The sequence below is a fragment of the Neopelma chrysocephalum genome, unplaced genomic scaffold, assembly GCF_003984885.1.
Source record: "Neopelma chrysocephalum unplaced genomic scaffold, ASM398488v2 Primary Assembly neopelma1_66, whole genome shotgun sequence".
Lineage (NCBI taxonomy): Eukaryota > Metazoa > Chordata > Aves > Passeriformes > Pipridae > Neopelma > Neopelma chrysocephalum.
Genome location: NW_020897725.1, coordinates 10,649,939 through 10,671,972, shown reverse-complemented (window position 1 = coordinate 10,671,972; position 22,034 = coordinate 10,649,939). Strand labels below are relative to the sequence as shown.

At 36.6% G+C, this 22,034-nt stretch overlaps 1 protein-coding gene across 4 annotated transcripts in view; it reads left to right on the top strand.

Moving 5' to 3' along the window:
• ZFAT (zinc finger and AT-hook domain containing) overlaps positions 1–18,521 on the top strand; it is a 127,028-nt gene extending 108,507 nt beyond the window's left edge. For all 4 annotated transcript variants that reach the window (XM_027684561.1, XM_027684563.1, XM_027684560.1 and 1 more), the window contains 4 exons: positions 1,131–1,249; positions 2,891–3,017; positions 4,568–4,698; positions 16,080–18,521. In XM_027684561.1, coding sequence (XP_027540362.1) covers positions 1,131–1,249; positions 2,891–3,017; positions 4,568–4,698; positions 16,080–16,319 — 617 coding nt within the window. In that variant the 3' untranslated portion in view covers positions 16,320–18,521. The remainder of the gene's footprint in view (positions 1–1,130; positions 1,250–2,890; positions 3,018–4,567; positions 4,699–16,079) is intronic.
• Positions 18,522–22,034: the final 3,513 nt, after the last annotated feature.

Sequence of the window (22,034 nt, the reverse complement as noted above, 5' to 3'; positions counted from 1 at the left end):
AAAGTTACAGATTTAATTTACCTGATGTGTTGTTAAAATAGTTTCGATATCAAAGTAATGTGGAAAAGTGTTCACTGTTTCACTCCAATGGCTTTTTCCTAATGCTACAGATTGGTGTGAAATTAATATGTAATTTCATTTTCTGTAACTAAATATATCTTTGTTCTAATTTGAGCTATTTGAGTGAAACTATTTCAGTTTTGTTTAAGATGGAGTACTGAGCATCTGCTGTAGCAGTAAAGTTTGGTAAAGGCTATAATAGAGAGCAGAGAGGGGGATTTTTAGAGGAATAATAAGTGTTGGTGAAATACCCTAGTGACTGTGTGTAGTTATATTCTGTTTTATCAAAATAAAAAGTTATTTCTTTTCACCTGGTGGCATACCATATGGTAGGTTTCCATTAATGTAAAATGGGATGTTTTTTTCTAATCACCTTATTTATAAAAGGCTGTGCAACGAGGTCTTGGCTTATAACCAGCTTCTGAGAGTCTCTTTGAAGCATTTGAACATGATGGGTAAGAATTATCATTTGCCACAGTAATGTGGAGTCAGCCATCTGGTATCATAGTTCCTAGAGTGGCATGAGGCACTTCTCCAGCCATTAGATTTGTTAGAGTGAGTTCTGGTCACCTAATGCAACACTTTATCACATGCAGATTATTTTCGTTCTGCTTTAGTCAATAGAGGGAAAAAAGAGAAATACTTATTTGCATAATTACAAGCAGCCAAGATGTGACACTTTGCCAAATGACTTTCATAAGAAAAATAAGTAGAAGCTACTTAATCTAATGTAGAAAATTTGATTCTTATGATTTCATCATGCTCAGTTTTTTACCTGTAATGCTGCATGCTGACACAGTGAACATTGTGCTAAATTCATGCTATGCATCATTTTGTACACAGAAAACTTAGATTTACAGTTTTGTATTTTAACATAAAACTCTCAAAAGCAAAGGTAGTTTGGTGAAGATGACATTAGGTTGTTAACTCTTCCTAGTTTACTTTGATAATGTATCAAAAAATATTTGTTTGAAACTTAAGAAATGGGGTCAAATTAAACAGTTTGTTACTGCCTTGAAAAAGAATTTGTATGAAAATAACTCAAGGAATTTATTTGTGTTTCCCTATAGGTGGCATTAAGTGTCCTGTTTGCAGCTTTGTGTACGGTACAAAATGGGAGTTCAACAGGCACCTTAAAAACAAGCATGGAATGAAGCTGGTGGAAAATGATGGGGAGACCAAGTGGGAGGTAAAGCAAAGTTGCCATGGCTTTGACTCTGAGATCTTTTAAAATCTGGGGAGAAAAGGAAGGATAATAGTAAGAACTATACAAAAATGTAGATTTGACTTCATGTAAGCTTAGAAGGTTGTGTGATCTCATCTTCATTTGATGCATACATTGCTGTGACTGTTAAACTTTAATATACAGTAGGATTAACAGTCTTGTAAATGCTTATTTTTTGCGTTTTAGCAAAAAAGGTGTGAAATTGAAAAACTTACTGCATTTTTTATATGCCAAATATTAATTGGTGTTAACTGCAGGATGAGTAAAGCTGAAAACTTGTATTGAATTAATGAAAAAAAATTATCTCTTGGTGCAGAGAAGGTTAGAATCTAGAAAACTGAATTTGTAAATTGAACAACTGAAAAAATGGTAATGTTGTACAGAGTAAGTCTTCTATCATTTGTTCTGTGGTTTCGGCTTCAGTCCAAAGTATATGGAAAATGTGGATCCCTTCCAACTCAGACTATTCTGTGATTCTGTGAAAGTCACAGTATCTCTAAGATCAGACTTTAAAAAAGTCAAGTTAGACCTAAGAAACTGAGTTTGGAAAAAACCAAACAACCTGAATTTTCTCCATTTGGGATGGGGTAGGGCAGCTACCTTGAGACGACAGTACCCCTTTCAAGCTTTCCTCTGCTGTCATACTTAGGGCAATTTGTTCTAAAATGGAAATTCTCACCCTTACAGAGCAGAGCTGACTGCGGATGCAGAATCTCTGGAAAAACCACAGATTTAGACACTTAAAAAATTACAGTTGGCAAGTTGAGTCTCTTCCACTGCCCAAGTAGGCTGGTTTTGATGTTCAGTGAGAGGAAGAAGCCAGAAGTCAACTGCAGTTGGCTGACCTGCACTGTTAAGACCTCTTCTGCTAAATTTCAGCCTGGCCCCCATTATTAATCTAATGCCTGATTTGTAAGAGCTGACCTGCAGGTCTTGTCTAATAGTTATTGAGTATCCACACACAGAAGGTTAAGTCCTTGAAAAATACTGTAGTAGGTTCTATTTGGACAGTTATTCAAAGAAGACAGGACAAGCATTTTAAAATGTAGTCCTTCAAAGTCTTGTATCCACATTTCAAATGATTCTCTGTACACCTTCCCAGTAGATGCCCAAAGTTAAAGAAATGAGAGGACATCCCGTGTGCAGACATGTCTCTGCTGCTAAACTGGCTATAAAGAAAGAGTTCCATCAGAGCAGGAGTACGTATTTAGAGCTTGTTTTGTAAAACAGTTCATGGAAAGGATAACTTTTCTGAAACAAAATGCCATTTTCAAACTTGAGTCGGTTTACCAGGTCTGCATTAATTTTGCTCAAAAGGTCTCTGCTAAACCCTGATACAATAGAAGTCTATTGTTAGTTCTAAAATAACTGCAATAAAAATAAATCAGGATAATTTAGCATATTTAAAACAACTTTTGAAATAGAATCTAGAAGAAAACTGTGGGATGATATCCCAACTGCCATGTAATATTCTTCTTGAATTCTGTTTCACGCAGTATTTCTATAACTCTTGTTGCAATACTTGCTGTCCAAATCACATTCCATATTGTTCTTTAAATTGCTAAAATGAGATTGTTCATGCCTTGGCTGGGTTTTGTTTCCAAGTTAACTGCTGAAGTTTCTGAAGAAACATCCACTCAGTATGTCCATATCACAGAGGCTGGAGAAGATGTTCAAGGCACTCAAGCTGCTGTAGCTGCATTACAGAACCTTAGATATACTTCTGAGAATGGTGAGCTACCTTTTTTTTTAGGTTGGAACACAAAATACATCTTTTTTTCGTAAATACCTAATTCTTTAGAGTATGCTGGCCAATATAAGATCTCCTGTGATCTCCTATTAAAAATGATGAAATTAGTCATGCAGAACTTCTGGGGAGCTGTATTTTCTTTGAGGATAAATGAGAAATTACCATTCTTTATGAATTTCTGTATCCTTAAGTCATTAATGCTTATCACAGTCTGTTTTGCACTTTATTATTAGCTGTGTGGAATTTCCTGCCTCTATTATTAAATATACTGTGAAATCAGCTATCTTGGCAGAGTAGATGGTGTGTATCTAATGGCAATTCCCTGGCTATTATTTCTCTCCCTGCTTGAGGCAGCCAGTCTGCAGGAGTGACACGGTGGAATAGCTCATTTACCACGTTCCCAAGGCAGTACTAACAAACTCAGTTTTGATGGCACACAAAACTAAGTGAGCTATTCTATATCAGACTGAGGAAGAAAAGAGTGGTATTAGATAATGGTTGCTAAGGGAGAAATAACAAAAAATGGAGGAAAAGAAAAAATGTCCAGATTTCTGAGAGTGTTACAACATCAGAGGCTAAAGTAGGTTTGTTTTATGTGTTTTGGTTTTATATTTATAAAAATAAGTAGTTATCAGAAGACAGAATTTTACAATTGTTTACCATCGTGGTCTTTATAGCTTATAATACAAATAAATAAATAAAATAAACGTGATTATGGAATATGCTGCACATGGTAGTTTTGATTTTAAGCACAAGGCTGTAGTTTTCAGAGTAGAATGATGTGTTTTTTAGTGCAGCCAACTTCAGATACTCTTTCGGCATATTCCCTCTCAGTATGAAAAACAGTAGCATTTTGTCTAAAGGCAGTTTTATAGGAAAAAAAGCAAGCAAACGTTTTTCAGTACTCAGATAAAGTTGTTTTGTATGTAAATAACAATATATAACCACTTTCTGGTTTTAATTAAATTATCTGACCTAGGTTCCCATCACAATGTCAACCTCAGTGTGAAAGGGTTTGGGGTTAAGAGATGAGATTTATTCTATTTGCTGTCTCTTTCCTATTTCTAATAGTGATTAAAGCAAATATAGGGCAGCTTTATATGACTGACAGTTTCTTTTGCTTTCTGACTGTGGTTATAGTTATGTAGTCAGGTTCTGTTTCAGGTGAATGTCTGGCAAATACACATTTGGGTTTGTAAAGTCTTGCAGCTTCACTAATTTGCGGTTACTGCTGTGAGTTGTACCTGTTGTTTCTTATTCAATGTGTTCTTTTAGATCTCTTTCAAATAAGCATAAAAGTGATCAGTGTGGCTTCACCCGCTGATTCATGCATTCCCTGGGCACATTTGTTTTGAGAATATTTCCTGCCATAGTTCTGTTACTAGAGTGTCTTGTTACTGAGCTGTTTGAAATGTACAAACAGTGAGTCGGGGCTAAGGCAGGAGGGGAAAGAGAACCTGTACCACTTAGGTTCACATACCCTTAGAGCTGTTTTACTGTAATGATCTTATGGCTGCTGTCTTTCTGATAAGGTGAAAGACTTGATCCAACAGCTGTAAACATCCTGCAGCAAATCATTGAGTTGGGTTCAGAGTCCCATGATGCCACCGCAGTTGCTTCTGTAGTTACGATGGCCCCTGGCACAGTGACAGTAGTAAAGCAGGTAAGAGCTCTTTTCTTCTCTAAAGCACATATATTTAATTTTCATATATTTGTTGTGAAGTAAGTGTTACTTTGCAAGGGCCAAATTTTAAATTACCGTACAAGACGTGTATAGAATTTTTTCTGAACTGTTTTTTTACTGCGTGTTGCGTGTATGTCTGTTTATATGTCTACACATATACGTGTTTATATGTATATGCAAATATATATTTTTATATAGAAAAATGCATATATTTTTGTATGTATGTAAAATATGATTGAATAAATACACATATATGTGTACATGTGTATGTATGTGAAAATACAGCTTTTTTTTGAGCACTGTGCACAGGCCCTTAATGCCATTGTCATCTAAAAGAATCAGGAGGTCCTTGGTGCAGCAAGTAGAAGGAAATAATTTTCAATTTGAGGTGCCTGTTGGGTTCAAACATCAAGACTTGCTCCTCCTCACAGGTCTGCTAACTTTGTTGCTGGCATTTTTCATTCTCCTCGCTCCAGACTCCACTTATGCCTTCTGTTTCATCATAAGTCTTTGTTTATGCCTTTTCCCATTGTGTTCATCAATTCATTGGGGTCTCTGCACTCAATATGGTTGAGTGAGGGAAGGAAAGTATATGAGAAATTTTAACTTCACAGAGAGTTTAAGTAATTCATTTTATTTAAATGAATCAAAACTGATTATTCTGAATGCTAGAACTAACTTCTGAGTTCAGCATTTTTTTGTAGTATTGTGGACATTGAGTTCATGAGAGCTTCACCGAAGCGGGAAGTTCATAGTCTGTGGAGTATTTGATAATTCCTAAACTTGCTGCCCAAATGTCATGGAGAAAGAATTTCAAGATAGAGCATTTTGAGATGTTCCTTTGAAATCCTTAACAGGTATTTTGATTAGAAACCCTGCAAGAGTTTGGGGTGGGTTTTTTTGTAAAATAACAGATCCAAATTTGGAAACTAAATTCAGTCATTAAAGAGAAGAGACAGTTTAGTCCAATTATGTGCAAGTTTCAGAACAACTTTTACAGTTAAGTCATTGCCAGTGTGCATACTGTGCTCTACATATGATCTATTTAAGGGCTGAATGCAGTATTAGCCATTGGTGTTTGTCTGTGCTGTCTGTAAATGTTGCTGAAACCAATTCTTCCCTTAAAAATGCATCTTTTGAGGCCTTCCTACTAAAAGTGCAGGAGAAAGGGGCTGCTAAAGTAACAGCTACCAAGAAGTAATGTTTTGATACTTGAATGTTATCAAAAATACATAATTTAAAAAATCTGATGATTCTTCCTCCTCCAGTTGTTAAATCTGATCAATGTCTGCTTCATCTTAAAATCTATCATCTTCCTTGTTAGACCATCTGAATTTGCTGGTAGCTATTTGTAAGTAAATATTTATATTCCAAATTAATTTTCTTCCTTGCTTCTTAATCCATATTTATAGCCTTTTGAGTTTACAAGCTGCTAAGCCTTGATCGCTTTTTTTTCCCTTGCCTTGTGTTCATCAGTCGCTCTCACTGGTCTGATGTCAAACTCTTACAAGCTCCACTCCTATATCAAATGAAATACTGAATTCTTGGAGTACAGATCTCTTTGCTGCTTCATTTTTTTTATCTCCTCTCCCTCCCCACCACCACTTTAGAGTCTTTTTAATATAAAGCAGCTTTTTTCTCCTATGTCTAAGTGGCAAAGAAGCAAAATCAGTGAAAAATTCAGATACCTCTCAAGCTGAGTGATCTTGCGCTACCTCTGTTTATGATGACTTTTGCTAAGGATTTACACTGATGCTCAAGGCACTGTTCCTCTGTGAACATGTTTCTTGCATGTTCTGAAATGCCTGCTCATTTCTTTCTCTGGTAGCCCCGCTACTTTTCACTCTGTGTGTGCAGGAGTTTGCAGATCTGTGATTTCCCAGGGGAGGATCAGGTGACTGACTGTTCAATGACCTTTAGTGGGCTTTATGTAGGCACAGCAAGGACCAGGGGAGCCCTGTAGATGATGATGATGATGATGATCTATCTTTTTTAAATTTTTCTTCTTTCATTTTTCTATGTTGTTCTTTTTTTCTCTTTTAATTTTTTATATAATTCAGTGTTTTATCAAAGTCTGTCTGTTCTGTTATAGAGCAATACTCAAGTTCCAGCCCGTCTTCCCACCAGAAGATTGCTCATTTGTAATCTGAGGGAAAAAAGTCTTTAAATGTTATTAACATGACTTACTCCTTCCCTATTCAGAACAAGATTTTGCTTCTGTACAGAGTTGCTTTCTGTGGTATATCCCTCATTTGTACCTACGACTATGTGAGGTTTTAATTGTAGTAGGTTCCTAATTGTTAACCTTGAAGTGACCTTAAGACGTGCAGATTTCACTTTCCTTCTGAAAAACGCATTCTAAACTTTCTTCTATGACCTTCAGCTTCCCTTGTGGATTGTGAGACAAAGAATTCATTCAGGGTGTCAGCAATATATCAACATCATCTGTCACTGAATTTCCACTCTTGTTCTCTAATGGTCTCACCGAGTCCTTGCTTAGCAGCTCGAGTCCATTTTCTTTTCCTTAACATTTACTGTAGTTCTGATTTTTATCCTATTATGTTTGTTTTTTTATTTTTTTCTCTAAGGACATACATTATCCATTTTTCATTTTAGTTCTTACCTTCATATCTCATTTTTAGCTAGCCCTTCTGTGTTGCCTTGATATTTCTCTATTAGGACCAAGAAATTTTTTCGAAATCGTAAATTACTAGAATGTTTTAAAAGTATTTTTTGCTGTAAGTGTAACACTATAGTGTTCCTATTTTTGTCTTCCATTTCCTCCCTGGAATTTTCTTTCTCCCACAGTTGTCCTTTCCTTACTTTTCACTCATAAAAGTCCCATTTACACTTGATCCTTAAAATTATGCTGCATCTGTCAGTAATGCTGCCATCCTCATGCTTCAGCACTTCCTTAACCTGTGTGCTCACATACCTTCAGTGTGCTGCACTCGTAGAAACAAATTGTCTTTATCTCTTAAGTCCTTTTCAGCATCTTGGAAGATATTTGATGTATTAGTTAGGTCTAACCGGTGTAATTTTAAAATTGTTTTCCACTAGGTCACAAAACAGAAAGGAGGGATTATTCTATGAAATTATTGTTCTGGGTTGCTTGTTGTCTTACCGCAGGGATCTTAAATCATGAGTACACATGATGGACATGACGGCAAGATCAGATTGTCTCTTCAAAGCTCCCAGCTCCTGAATTGCATGTTGAGAAGAAAAAGATTTCAGTTATGACTTTGGAAACTTTTTGCTTTTTGTTCATAGGAATGATTTTATAAAAGAAAATGCTTTGATAACATAAAAATATCCAATCCCAGCCTGGCTCAGGATTCAGATTATGATTTTAAACCCCAAAAAAGCAAAGCTAGCCTTGTTGAGTTTGGATTGTGATTGGGAAATAAGAATCATTCTGACAATGTCATATGTATAGGAGCTTTCAAAGTTTGGGTCTAGAGCCTGAAATGATTTTAGGTTATTCTTGCCTGCAAGTCAGTATTCTAATCAATTATCAAAGTTAAACTTTTTCTGATACTGAATTTGGAAGAAATCTTGTTGTGTGACAGCTATGAAAACATACAACCACTAAGGAATGTAGTAAATAACAAATGCCCGAGAAAAAGAAGTTAATAATGTAATAAAGTTTTACCAGTATGATCAGAGACTGGCAAAAATCCACTCTGAAGCTTTGATCACAGCATGGCAGGAGTGTATCCTTGTGAATTTGAGTCCTTTTCAGTTACTAGTGATCCAGTCCGGATCTTTCTCTGGAATAAAGAGCTAATGAAGATAATTCTTTATAGCATGACATTTGAGTTGTTCTGCACTGCTTAAAGACCAAAAAAGTAATGAGGTGGGGAAAAGGAGAGAGGAAAGAGTGCTAAATTTGAAGAATAACTAGGAAAGAGGCTAATAAATGCTTAGAAAAGGGAGGAAATACTGTTCACAGTAGATGGTAAACATAGGCAGGAGATGGGGAAAAAGCAGTTTTGTGGGAACAGAGCACATAGCAAGGTGGAAGCACTGGAAGACACTTCCCTTTCTGCTCGTTTGACTCTCTGTGTCCTATTACAGATGTACTTTTGCCCTTGTGCCTGAGGGTGGAGATTGATTCATTTGGGTTTTTGTTTATTTTGCTAGCAGAGGCTGTTCAATCCATTATTTATATAGGTGGACTATTTTCCTAGCTCACATGCTGAATATAAAGGGAGGATTGGAGGACGAGCAGTCATGCCGGTATCACAGACACTCTTGATTTACAGTCTCTCTGTTCAGAGACTTGTTTTTCACACAGTGTATCTGTCTGTTAACTGGAACAGAGACAGAGAGTGTTTAACTACAAACTGCCTTGATGTATAGTTCTTTCTTTTAGCTTGTGTACATCAAATAAGGATGTTAATTGTTCCTTAAGAAGTTTGTTCCAAGTTAAACATTTGTTTGATTTAAATACTGAGTTTCTTGTGAAGAAACATTTCCCTTAGAAATGAGCACCCCTCATATCTTATTTTTTGCAGAGGAAACTCTTTCAGTGTGTAGTGTCTGTTAAGTTATTCTTCAGTGAGACAAGATTCAAAGTGCATTTTCTTGGCTTCAGAATACATGAACATCCTTAGAAGTTTAGTTCCGGAATCCCTCACTGCATTGACCAGAACATCACAAGAGTTGCCCCTTCTTGGTCTGTGTCCATCAGCTCTAGTTTTTTGTTTATAGCTGTTGCTCTTCCATTTCCAGTGTTTGTTAGTGGGAATGTGTAATGGTAGTAAGTTACTTTCTGATTTAATTAATTTATTTTTCATCAGTGCAGTGTATTTCTTGTACCAGATCTCTTTGACACAAAGTGTAGAATGCATGTACAGGTCTTTGTCCAAATATGAGGTTTTATTTTTGCATCAAATTACTGAACCAGAGCAGTAGAATTTTAGATTCCAAACCAAAGGTTTATATTGGTATACTCTGTAGTAACCAGTTAAATTTGGTTGCATGTTATCTATTTTTCGGGTTTTTTTTCATTGAGGTGGTGATGGACAAATTTGCTGGTAATTTGCTACATTTAGGCCTGTGATGCTGTATTGGGTCTGTGTGCTCTAGAGCTATCACTTCAAGCTCATTCTGAAGATGGCTAGGAAGATTGTATTAATCACTCTCCATTGTTATTAATCATTAAGGTGATTATATCAACCTTTCTGCAGTTGTTCATCAGCAGTCCACTTTATTGTTCACCCCTGTGGGGTACCTTTCCTGTTGTTCAAGGCAGAAAGCTGATCTCCTCCTCAGGTGGGTCCTTGGGCCTTGCCTGCAGGTGATTATCTAAATGGTGCCGATTTGTTCTGCATGATGACTCTTATATGGTCTCTTATTTCAACCACTTAGCTAAAATGGTTGTCCAAGCTATCATTATTTTATGGTACAGTTAACTCTGATAGTCTTTTTTCTGATGCTCACAGATTATGTTTTGTCCCTTTTGTATTCTTTCAGAAAAATTCAAAGATTACTGTCTCTCCTCCTCTTGACATCACACTCTCTTATTCTGTTCACTTGATGTTTCTTTTTTTGCCACATTAAACGAAACCTTTTTTTTCCTTCCCAAGGCTCTTTACTCCTTTTCTGACTTAGAGTCCCATTTCTCATTAGCTGTAAAGATTTTGACTCCTACCTTTACGCAGTCCATGAAGATTTAATTGCTCATTACTTTTTTTCAGACAAGTTTCTTAATGCCTTCTTCCATATTGTGCTTAGTTATGTGGATTTTTAATGAGGAGCAATTTGTACCTCATTGTCTTCTCTCAATTACTTGTCAAAAGTATGATGACAGTAATGATGACAGTAATTATCTGTGGATAGGCTATTGGTGTATTAATACTAATGCCCATCACACAGAACTACCACTGTCTCATTTATGTTGTACTCCCCCACCTCCCTTTTTCTGTGTCTGCTTGCTGTCTCTTCTTTTATCCTGAAATTATAAGGCCTTTGGGGCATGAACTATGCCTTACAAGTAACATAGCTGATACATTCAAGGTCCTGATTCGAAGCACTACTTTGATATTAACAGTAAAGAGCAGTAGTTGGCTGAATTTTTTTCTCCTTTTCTCCCACTCAGGAATATGAGACAGGACTGATGTTCTTACTGCTCTATAGGCTGAAGTGAAGAGTTAAATCTATTCCTGAAAAGCATAGTAAACTATTTTCAACCTAGGCATAATGTGCTCTGAAGAATAAGTATATCAACTATTACAATAACTAATCAGATCTTTGTCAGAGGATAACCAGAAAACACTGGATTTCCATGCATTTCACCCTTTATTTTAGTTCCTTTCATCCTTTTATTCTGTGATCTCTTCAGGCTCCAATAAAATCCTACCATGCTAAGTCACTTTCTTCAAAGTGACAACAGTAGGAGTGCACAGCAACAATTACACATCAGCTCAAAGCAGAACACAGAGCAGAGTTTTGTAGTGTAACACATCTTCTAAAGTAAATATCTAATATTAGCATGGCTGTCACGTCACAGGCTACTGCACATTGTACTTCAGCAGCACACCCTGTGTTTCAGTCCGGCTCGGATTGGTACCTGTGTGATGGTGGGTGCTGATGTTAATCTAGAAAATTTGCCAGGACATGGAGTTTTATATATGTTGATTGTCAAGTTTGCAGTTGCTTTAGAACATGGAGCAATTTGATGCTTCCCCTGATGGTACCAGCAAAGGAAAATGTTAGCTGGGGCAGATGGCCCTGTTTCCTCAGCTTTTGTGGAGTTCTCATCATCTCTGTAACATACAGATAAAATCTCCTGTCAAGATTACTGTCCTGTTAGAGCTCTCAAAACGATGGCAATGTTTTGAGGCCATTCTGCCTCAAAAGGAAATGGGGTGATCCAGCCACTGTCAGTCACAGTCTCTCTGTCAGGATATATTCAAGCAGCCAATTGCTAAAACTTTTTTAAAATCTGCATCAGCAGTATGAAGGTTTGTTTGATGCCTTGCAGTTTTTATTTTATGCAAAGCAAGTCTTTCATACTCAAGTCTCTTATTATTCTGAAACCATTGTGAGCCAGATTGTTTTGTAGCTCATTATAGAGATTCATATGATCAAATTACAGTGTTTTCTGTGTCTTTTTCACACAATATAACTATATGTAAACTAGAACTGAGAGAGTTCAGATTATTCAAACAATACTGAACAAAACTTGTAGGCACCAATGTCAGCTGGCACGTCACATATCCAGGTGCTCTCTGTGATCTAAAATGCTTATAATTCACCTTTCATCTCAATCCTTTCTGTAGATATTTTGTATATTTTCTTACTGGTGTTTTATGATATAAATAGGAGCATCTGTAACCTAGTGTAAGGTTTTGAAAATCTGAAAGATCTCTGTGATTAAATTGTTTTCCTTATGGTAAACTGAAAGACAGCATTGAATCTGAAATCAAGGGAGAGATTCCACAGAGGATTTGGGGACAGGCCCAGCAAAACTGTTTTAAACACTACAGACCTGCAACTCCTGCTGACTTCAAATAAAATCAAAGATATTACATTATTTCATGGGATGAGCTTTAGAGTAAGGAAAAGGCTTTAGCATCTTACTGCAAATATTTTCTTTACTCCTTTTCAGAAAAGGGAAGAAGTGTATTTTCCTTAATGGCTTGAATTAATTTATTTCAAAATAAAAAAGGCTTTCTTGCTTTGAGAGGAAGAGATTGCTCTAAGAGGGACTCATTTTTAATGACTACTTACATGTATTTGGATGGTCCTCGGATATGTAAATTTAGAACATTTGGAATTTAGAAATGTTGAGCTTCTTATGAAAACATGGTGCTAAAAGCCCCTTTGGCTTTTGTGGAGATGGATTAAGTTAATAAAGAATATTTATGCAGGTACCGACTTGATTTAATATGCCAGCTGTGTGTGGCTTCAGCTCCTTGCTGTCATTCTCTAACGAAGGATAAGCAGACAGATGCTTTTCAGCTGGCTCTCAAACAGAAAAGAGGTCTTGGATGCTACTTTTCAAAAGATTTCAGATGGCAATAAAAAGAATTGACTGTAGTGACTTCATTCATTCTGATGGCAGCTGTCCCACTGTTTCATCAATTTGAGGGATGTAAATTAACATTTTGAGATTATTCCCTGTGGAACAATCTAATAGGAACCAAGCAGATGCATGTAAACATTGAACTGATCTGAAATGTGAATATTCCAAATAATGGGGTGATTTGTCAAACTAAAAGGATTACAGATAGCTGTCCAAAAAGGATACTGGAGGCTAGAAACACCAGAAATAAGGGCATTAGTCTTCTTTACCCTGCATGACAAGGGTAATAAACCCACATGGATAAAGTCAGGTAGGGAGGTTAAATTAACTTTCTTTATTGGCCATTTTCATTTCAAAAGCATATAAAACTGAATAAGTATTAGATTGCTGCTATTGAATTGAATGAGGTTCTGGTTTCATTTCATTTTCGTGTCAACTGTGCTTTATTTATTTTCCTTTCTTCATTATTTATGTACGTTCACAAAACTATATTTACAATTATTTATGAGTTTTGATTTAGAGTGACTACGGTGAGATGCGTCTCATACTGTGTTGTGCATTCTCACAGCTCTTGGCAAATGCAGTGTAATTTTTCTGGCCTGAGGCATGTTGTCAGAGGTTTATGTGAAGTGCACTAAAACAAGAGAAGATAGTGTATATTACATAATTAAAGGGCCACATTTTAGACACCTCTATTTCTGTATTTGTTTGAGCATCTCTAAAATCAAGGGCTGTAATTGTGAACTGATTCATAACAAGCTGGGAGATCCTAATTATCTAACATTTTTAGCTGCAGCTTCCTATCTGAATTTGCTGATGATTAGACTTCCCTCTGCCCATTACAATCTTCATTAGCAGATCTTGTGCATGTCCTTACTTTCACACAGGAGCTGACATGAGCAGGTAACCTCAGGAAGGGGGAGAGAACAGTCAGGAAAAGAGAGTGTGGTGTATGAATTCACCAGAGTTCTACTGCGTTAGGTAGAACTTAGGGTTTCTTTAGTAATTAAGAAAAAAAAGAAGGAGGTGCATTAGGAGGAACAAGAGAAGAAAGTTTACAGTGCTATGTTTTTTTTCATGGCTTAGCTCCTTGCATTTCAAGGAGAGGCTCAAGCTTCCATTTGTAAGGGGTATGTTGGTGAGGGAGTGACTTCTGACATGGGCAGACAGTGATAGGACGAGGGCGAACACTTTTAAACTGAAGAGGAGAGATTTAGATTAGGTGTCAGGAATAAATCCTTTACTCAGAGAGTAGTGAGGCACAGGAACAGGTTGCCTGGAGAAGTTGTGGATGGCCCATCCCTGGGAGTGTTCAAGGCCAGGCTGGATGCGTTGGAAGATGCCCATGGCAGAGGGGTTGGAACTAGATGATATTTAAGTTCTCTTCCAATCCAAACCATTCTATGATTAGATGACTCTTTAATTCTATGATACCTGTATTTTGCAACAACATAAATTGGTTTTCTAAGGGTGGTTGCAAATTCTATTGTGTCAAGAGAAGCATCACCCAATTGTGTAGGTTGTTGAGCTTGAACTTTAGCCGAAGCCGTTTAAAGTAACTTTCAAATAAAATGTTCAGATATGCTTGGTAAAAGAAACAGAACATGAAAAGGACTTTATGCCATTCCTGTATTTTTATCCCTGTAATCTGAATCCTGTGCAACAAAGCCAGAGTCAGCATCAGGAGGTACGATTGTGCTATTGCATTAAGGTCGATGACAATGGCCAGATTCCCTTTAGATGTTAAATCTTTTACCAGATAATATCCACATATATTTCATCAATATATTACAGCCATACTGACTTGGGGACCTCTGAATAATTTAAAACCTGAACATACTCATTATTGTTCAAGAAAAAGCTTTCTATAGCCTGATGAATTGAGTGAGAGTTCAAAGTGATATGAAGTCCTGAGGGGTTTGTGTGTGTCTGGAATCTTCTTCAACTGACAGATATTTTAAACACGAAATAAAAAAGTTAAAAGCAAAATCACTGTATAACAAATGGAGTGGGTGCTCTGGGCAAAAATTGAGGGAGGAAAGAGCATCAGGAAAACAAACATATAAGGCTGCTTTTTCTCCTTGCTGGTCTCTAAGGGATCAAACTGATCCTTGGAATCTATGCTGTAGTTCTTCCCTTCTGTTCCCACTCCCCCCTTAAACAACATTAATCTTAATTATATTTTCTTGAACTGGATTGTTTTACTACTGCTGTTTACTTTTGAGTCACCTTCTAACTAAAAAAAATTGGCCCTTTCTAATTTGCATAATTTAGATTCCACACTTTGTAGAATCTACCATGTTTGACCTGTTCTTTTTAAGGTCACTTACGAGTTCACTGCTGCAGGACCACACTGAGATCCAGTGAACTGAATTATAGAATCCCAGAATGGTTTGGGATGGAAGGAGCCTTAAAGATCGTCTCATTCTAACCTGTGCAGGGACACCTTCCACTAACAAATGCCTTTGCATACTGAAAAATTGCCGTTCCATTCTCTCCTCAAAAGTAGATTATTTTACCACTAACACTTGAGAGAATGCGTTTCCTCCACAAGACTTACAGTTTTGTGATATTTTTATACTCCTCTGGAATACTTTCCATGGGAATTTTACGTGGATCTGGTAGAGAATTAAGATTTGTTCTTGAATTCTGGTGCTTACTGTATTTCAGTACTTGACAGGCAGCTGTATGAACTCTTTAAAATCCCACTGAATGGTATTGCTTTTTTTCATTTTGACAAGAAGCAAAATGTACAGTAAAATTTCTGTTATTTTCAATTGCTTCTGTCACTCTCCTTTCAATAATGTATGTTTTGCTGCCTCACAAACAGTAGGCCTTAGGAATCTATTTCAGTAATATTTACATTTCACATTTTTCCAATGAAAGTTTGTTAAGGTTTACAATGAAATTTTAATACTTCTGTGAGACCTGATTGACTAGGGAAAAAAAGAAATGGGTACAGTTTTTTCGTGTGGTTTTGTATGGATTCTCATCTCAGTGCTACTAGAGTTGTTTGACTTCAGATTTATTTAAATAGGAGCAGTTTTGAATGAACGACTGCTGAGAGATTAAAGCTCTCTGCAAAGACCGACGTTCCTGGAACTTTGCATCTCTCTGTACATTTAGCTTAGATGCTGTGTTACTGCTTTCATTATTCTGCCTTGCTGTACACTCATTAATCAAAAATGATCACATTTTCTGTAAAACCGACGTTTTCTTTCAAAACTATGTGATTGCTAATTCATGTGCTGTATTTCCATTAATCATCACAATACTTGGTACTTACTGGAAAGGTGAAATTTCTGTAACCTCTCAAATTTCTCCTTAGGTAAAAGAGGAGGAGCAATCAGCCAATCACACCTTGATGATTCAAGAGACACTACAGCAGGCGTCAGTGGAGCTGTCTGAGCAGCATCACCTGGTGGTCTCATCAGATGAAGTGGAGGGGATTGAGACCGTGACTGTCTATACACAGGGTGGAGAGGCTTCTGAATTCATTGTTTATGTTCAGGAAGCTGTGCAGCCTGTGGAGGAACAAACTGTGGAACAATCAGTGCAGGAGCTCTAGAGAATAGTGTTGAAAGGAGATGGCTACTTGATTTGTAAAAAAGTTTGTTTTTTTTTTTCCCAAACAAAAGCAATCAAGCTGTTGGACTTTAATCTGTGAAGTGATCTAACTAGTTGTATTGTATGAGTAACTTAGACATCATGTGCAAAAAACCTCCTCAGACTTTCTTTTTTTTTTCTAAAACATGGTCATATTTTGAGGAAAAAGTATTCTTCCCTTTCTCAGAAGATCTCTCACTTGATTCCTGTAAATCCTCACAAATATCGTCTGTTCAAAACTGTGGTATCCTATGATTATAAAAATCCATAAAGGTAGCTAGAATGTATAGAAAAGCCCATACATCCCATTTTGTACACACTTAATATGTGCTTGACTTTACTGGAAGCAAAGTTGTTTTTTCTTTAAATTAAAAGGGCCTCATTTCTGAGTACATGCTTAGGAAGTGTCTGCGAAGTTGTGGTTCTAACTCAAACAAAGATTCAAGACTTTAATTAGAAACGTACCACAGGTGGACTGTAGTTGGTACTTGTGAGGTGATCCTTTGAATTTGAAAGGTATTTAAAGCCATATGTGAAAATTCTGGGTACCAGTAGGATGATATTTGAATGATGGTAACTCTTTCCATCCCACTGAGTAAGTACCTGTCCTGTAGCATAAGTTGAAACCAAATCTGTCAAATTAAGGAAATATTCTTTTGTTTTTAAGAAAAACAATATATTCAAAAGATTTGTAAATACTATAAGAGATGTATGTTCATATGTTTTAAACAGACATGCTTGTAAATATGATTGTGTGAAAAAAACTTGTACAAAAAACTTAAGTAAATATTGACAAGAATCTAGATATTCTTAATTATGCATGTATATAGTTCCAGATTTTTCTTCATGAATCTTGAATTGTTTCTGGCTTAATATTTTTAAATTTGAGCTATAAAAGTTATTAATAACAAAATTGTCATGTTTTCTTCTAGTGCTCTAATTTATTAAGTGCTGGTTTCCCTCTCACAGCTAAGTAAAAACATGCTGGTTTACACTGACTGTGACAAATTATTCCTGTAGTTAGTAGTGTTTAATCAAGAAAGTGGCACCATGAAGTCCAGGCAGACTTTTCTATGTGATTGAACTTATTTCTGGGTGTTCTGGGTAGAAAAGTGGAGAAAAGCTTTTTACTAAGTGGATGTAATGCAGTGAGTTGGTTGTCTGCCTCTTCTGGCTGTGCTGGGTTCTCTCAGTGCTGAACAAAATCAGTGGTAGCTTCTCCCCTAACCATGGTGATAGGGAATTTAAATTTGTTCATCCAAAAGAACTGAGAATTGTTTGGCTTTGATGGCAACTGTGTGTCCTCAGGTTTAGTCTTGAAAGTGCACCAGAAGCCCCAGGGATGTTAAGGTTGTAGGATGGAAACCTTCTTGCCATTTTGTGTCGCTGACTGGAGCTGGTAAAAGTATCAGGATTAATTCCTTGTATGTTCAGTAAACTTGACATTTGTAACATCATAGAAACTGATGCACAAAATGTATCAACTTGATTAATCTGCATAAGAAACCTTGGTTTTGTTATTAGTGGTTGAAATTCATTGTTGATTAGCAAGAATAATGCTTTCTGTTATCTAGAAGAGAAGAAAGAAATATCGAAAACTTGGAATTTATTGAATTATTCACAGCCCACTTGCTGTTAAAACCACATTTGGAAGAGCATCCTGATCATATGTGGTAACAGTGATGATCTTAACATAAAACCTCTCTGAATCAGTTCAGCAATATATTGTATTATTGTCTGACTGGGGGAGGAACAGAAAAGTATTTTACTATGCATCACTCAAGAATTCTTAAGTAGATTACTTCAAATAGACTGAACAATTCTGTCTATGAGAGGTGTGTCTATTTGGAGGAAGGGGTTTGTTTTAATTCCAGTGTTTCATGACCATACATACCTATGTAATTTAAGGCTTTATTTATGATTGATGAGTTATATCACATTTTCCTGTGCTAAAGCATGAATTTTCTACATCCTTTTAATTTTATTATTTTAAAATAGTTTTCAACTGAGGTCTTTTCTGAAGTTCCTTTTTTTTTTTACCCAGCTCTGCTTGGAAGTGCAATGGTTGGAAACGGATGAGGTGTAAGTCAGGAATCTGTGTTGAGTAATGCGCATTGATTTCTTGCCTACTTAATTAATACATTTTCTTCCTTCAAGAATATTACATCTGTAATGCTGTTGAGGAGATAAGAACTTCCTCTGTAATATAAACCATTGTACTTCACAAAATGAATGTCCAAAGATTGGTGTTTTTTTTCAGAAGCATAAAGAAAACAGAGAGCTTTGTTTATAGCAGGCATTTGTTTTGAGAGGCCTTGACTGTTCAAGTTGTCTTTTGTCTGGATTTGGAATCACTATAAAGGTAAGAATTAAATGTTTTGCTTGGCAAGCTCTGCTTCTGTTATGATCTAACAGCACAAATTGTTTTCACTGTAGATTCAACTCCTTTTATCCATTTAATCTTTTCTGAGGGTTAAGTGACCTTTTCAGATCAGGACAGACAAGCAGTTGCAGTTTTAAGTTAGTCAAGTAGCTCCTTTTTCTGAAGATTATACATTCTTCTCGCACACTAGGAATATTCATTATCATTTACTACACTGTGATCTTCTGTTTTTTCCGTTCTTTGACACCTGAGGAGTATCCTGCCTTTAGCCTAATGCTTGGCAAGTATTACTCTTTAAAAGCTTGTGCATGCATAAACTTAATAACTGATGGTCTGCACAGCTAAGGACACATCAAATGTTCTGGGAGTGTGTGGAGCACAGAGGGGCTTTTGGAATTGTGCAAAGACTTAGAAAAATGGGAAAAGGAAGCTGCAAATAATCTTAGTAGCAGCAGATTCCTAGGTAATGGAAGCTAAGGTTATGTTGCTTGAAGCTGACTCTTTCAAAAGGTCTCACAGAAATTAGGAATACTAGTTGTGGAAGGACCTCATGTTGCAGAATGGTGGAGGCATCTGTACACAGAGGGGAGAATTCGGACCTCACAGGGCACAAGGCACAGGAGAGGGAAATGGAGGTTTCAGAATTTTTTACGTCCCTGATTTATTATATCCACAGAGCGTAATTTCTGTTTCCTGAGTAGAGAAGAAAAGGGGACCTGCCTTTCTTTCTGATGTGGTTTGGTTTCTGGGCTGATTGTGGTTCCTCTTGATCCCAGCACCATTTCTCAATAGTAGTGATTTTAACCAACTGTTGTATCATCTTAACTTATGTGAGGCAGCACTAACAGGTTTTGTGCTGGATCTGTATTTATCTGCAAAATCCAGAGGATGAAGAATAGAAAGGAACTGCATGCTTTGCTGTTTTAACTCAAATTTTGGGTTGCATGGAATTGCAGCTAGAGACAAGAGTACTACAGAGATGATAATGTTAGACCAATTATTCCTACTATACTAAGGAATTACACCCCTTGAATGTATATGCTTGAACTTAATGCTTTTAATGGCATGTTTTCCAACAAGATTACAGAAGTGACACTGCTGCAAGTCTGAGATTTTCAAAACAATATTTTAATTCTTCTGAAGTTATAACTTCTTAGTCTGCACTGCCATATGGAATATGGCACTTCATCCGTTTGATCTTAATAAAGGAAAAGAAAAATGTTTTCACATTCCAGTAAATTTTCTTACAATGTGGACATGTGTTTTACAAATTTAAAAAGGTCAAACCAAACTCAAAACACAAAAAAACCCCTCCTGCATCTCAAGAATGAACAGTACAAGTTAGCACAGTAGAGAAGGGAAACACGTAGCAGAAATCATGTTGTGAAATATTGGGATGTTAAAGTAAATGTTTTAGGATCCAAATGGGCAGAAGATTTGGCATGTGAAGGAACCTTTTGGAGCTGTGTTCAGCTTGCATGATCAGAACTTGATTTTTGGCTTGAACTCTTCATGCCTCCCTGTGGAAGAGGCTGATCATGAGCTGCTTCAGGTTGCAGAAGCTTCAGTGAAGTCAATGGAGGTGTGAAAATTGACTCAGTGAGGAAGTATTAACTTCCTGAAAATCAAGGTCTTGGGATAAAAGTATACTGACTATTTGGACTGACCACTTAGGGAGAACTTTTTTCCAAAGTCACACCTAATCTTTTACAGAGGTAGGAGAATTACCAACCAGTCTTAAGAGACTGCAGGACTGTATTTTTTTGTCTTGCTTACATGTAGAGTTGGATTTCTGTAAGAACAGTGAGGTTCAACTGAGGACTCTGCTACTAGTATTGAATTGAAAATACTGTATTTTTTTATTTTTCCATTCTTTTGACCTGAAAATAATATTGACAGTTATCAGAGCTGAATGAAACAGATGGTGTACACAAATACATAGTTTATGGATTATTATAGTTAGTTTTGTGGTAGGGTTTTTTTTTACACCAGATTACAATTTTTGCTTTTTGTAGGTGTGTTTGAGCTGCATCTGAAAGTTTGAACATGAGCTCATTTGCAGATAGCATCATTAGCAAAAATGTGGTTTGTTTAGGTAATGCTGGTACTGCAGTCTTTGCTCATAAGGCACTAAACTGCAGATGTTCTTTTCCCTTTTGTAATGCAATGACAGTGAGGTTACTGAGTGGTACTGCACGTGGCTTGACAGCTTCTCAATTTGCATTCCAGTTTCCCATCATTATCAGACATAATTTCCATCAATAGCAGCACTAGTCCATTTGTCTTTTTTTCTTCCTTGAAATGAGGGCAACTTTTAATCTGGGAAGACTTTCATGTTGAGTCAGTCACAGAGAATTATTTTGACACATCCTGAGAGTATCAAACTTGCTATTATGACATAAATATGCAGTATCATATTCATCTCTGCTATAATTCCACAAGGTACAGGTAATTGATTAAGGTGATCATTCATGTGTTCCTGTTCTCAACTTGCCCATTTTGGGTTTTAAGTGATCAAAAGCAATACCACACATTTCAAAGGACAGTGCAAATTACAGAGCCCTCTTTGTGTGTTCCTAAAAAAATAATCTGTGCAAGTCCATTATGTTCTCCCTGTCAACCTTCAAGAAGGTTGAAGCAGAAAAAGGAAACCATCACATGTTTCTGTCTTGATAAATACTAATGGACAAAAATGCTCTGTTTGTGAACTAATTCCTTGGATTTGAACCATTGGAATTGAGTTCTGCTTTGTCCAGGACTGAAAACTCATGTACAAAGCACATCCCAGTGCAAACTCCCAGAATGACTTTTTCTTTCTCAGAAAAGACTGCTGGAGCCCAATCTGATCACCTTACTTCAGATCAACCAGCAAAATCTTTCAGAGTACAGAACACATTGATGCTTATGTGAATGACTTGCCACATTGATAAAAAAGGTATTAGCTGTGGTCACAGACTCAGCCCTCAGTTACAGTGGAGCTGAAGTTCAACATAAGAAAGAGATTACTGCAGCTGTAACAGCACCTGGCCAGCAAGTGACTCCAGCTAGTGAGGATATTCTTGCTCTGATAGTGCTGTGGACAGGAGGGTACTGCAGATGAAGAGTTCAAGAGTTACTTGCTTTTTTCAGTGCAGCTACCTATTTTCCTCTCTCTGCTCTCTAAGTGAAGTTTAAGGTGACTATATAAATATTAAATTAATTTTGAAGCCCTTTTTATGAAAGAAAGAGATGGCAATAGTTGTCCTAGTTTAAAAAACCAACATTCTCCTATGTGCATACCAAATCTGGATGCTG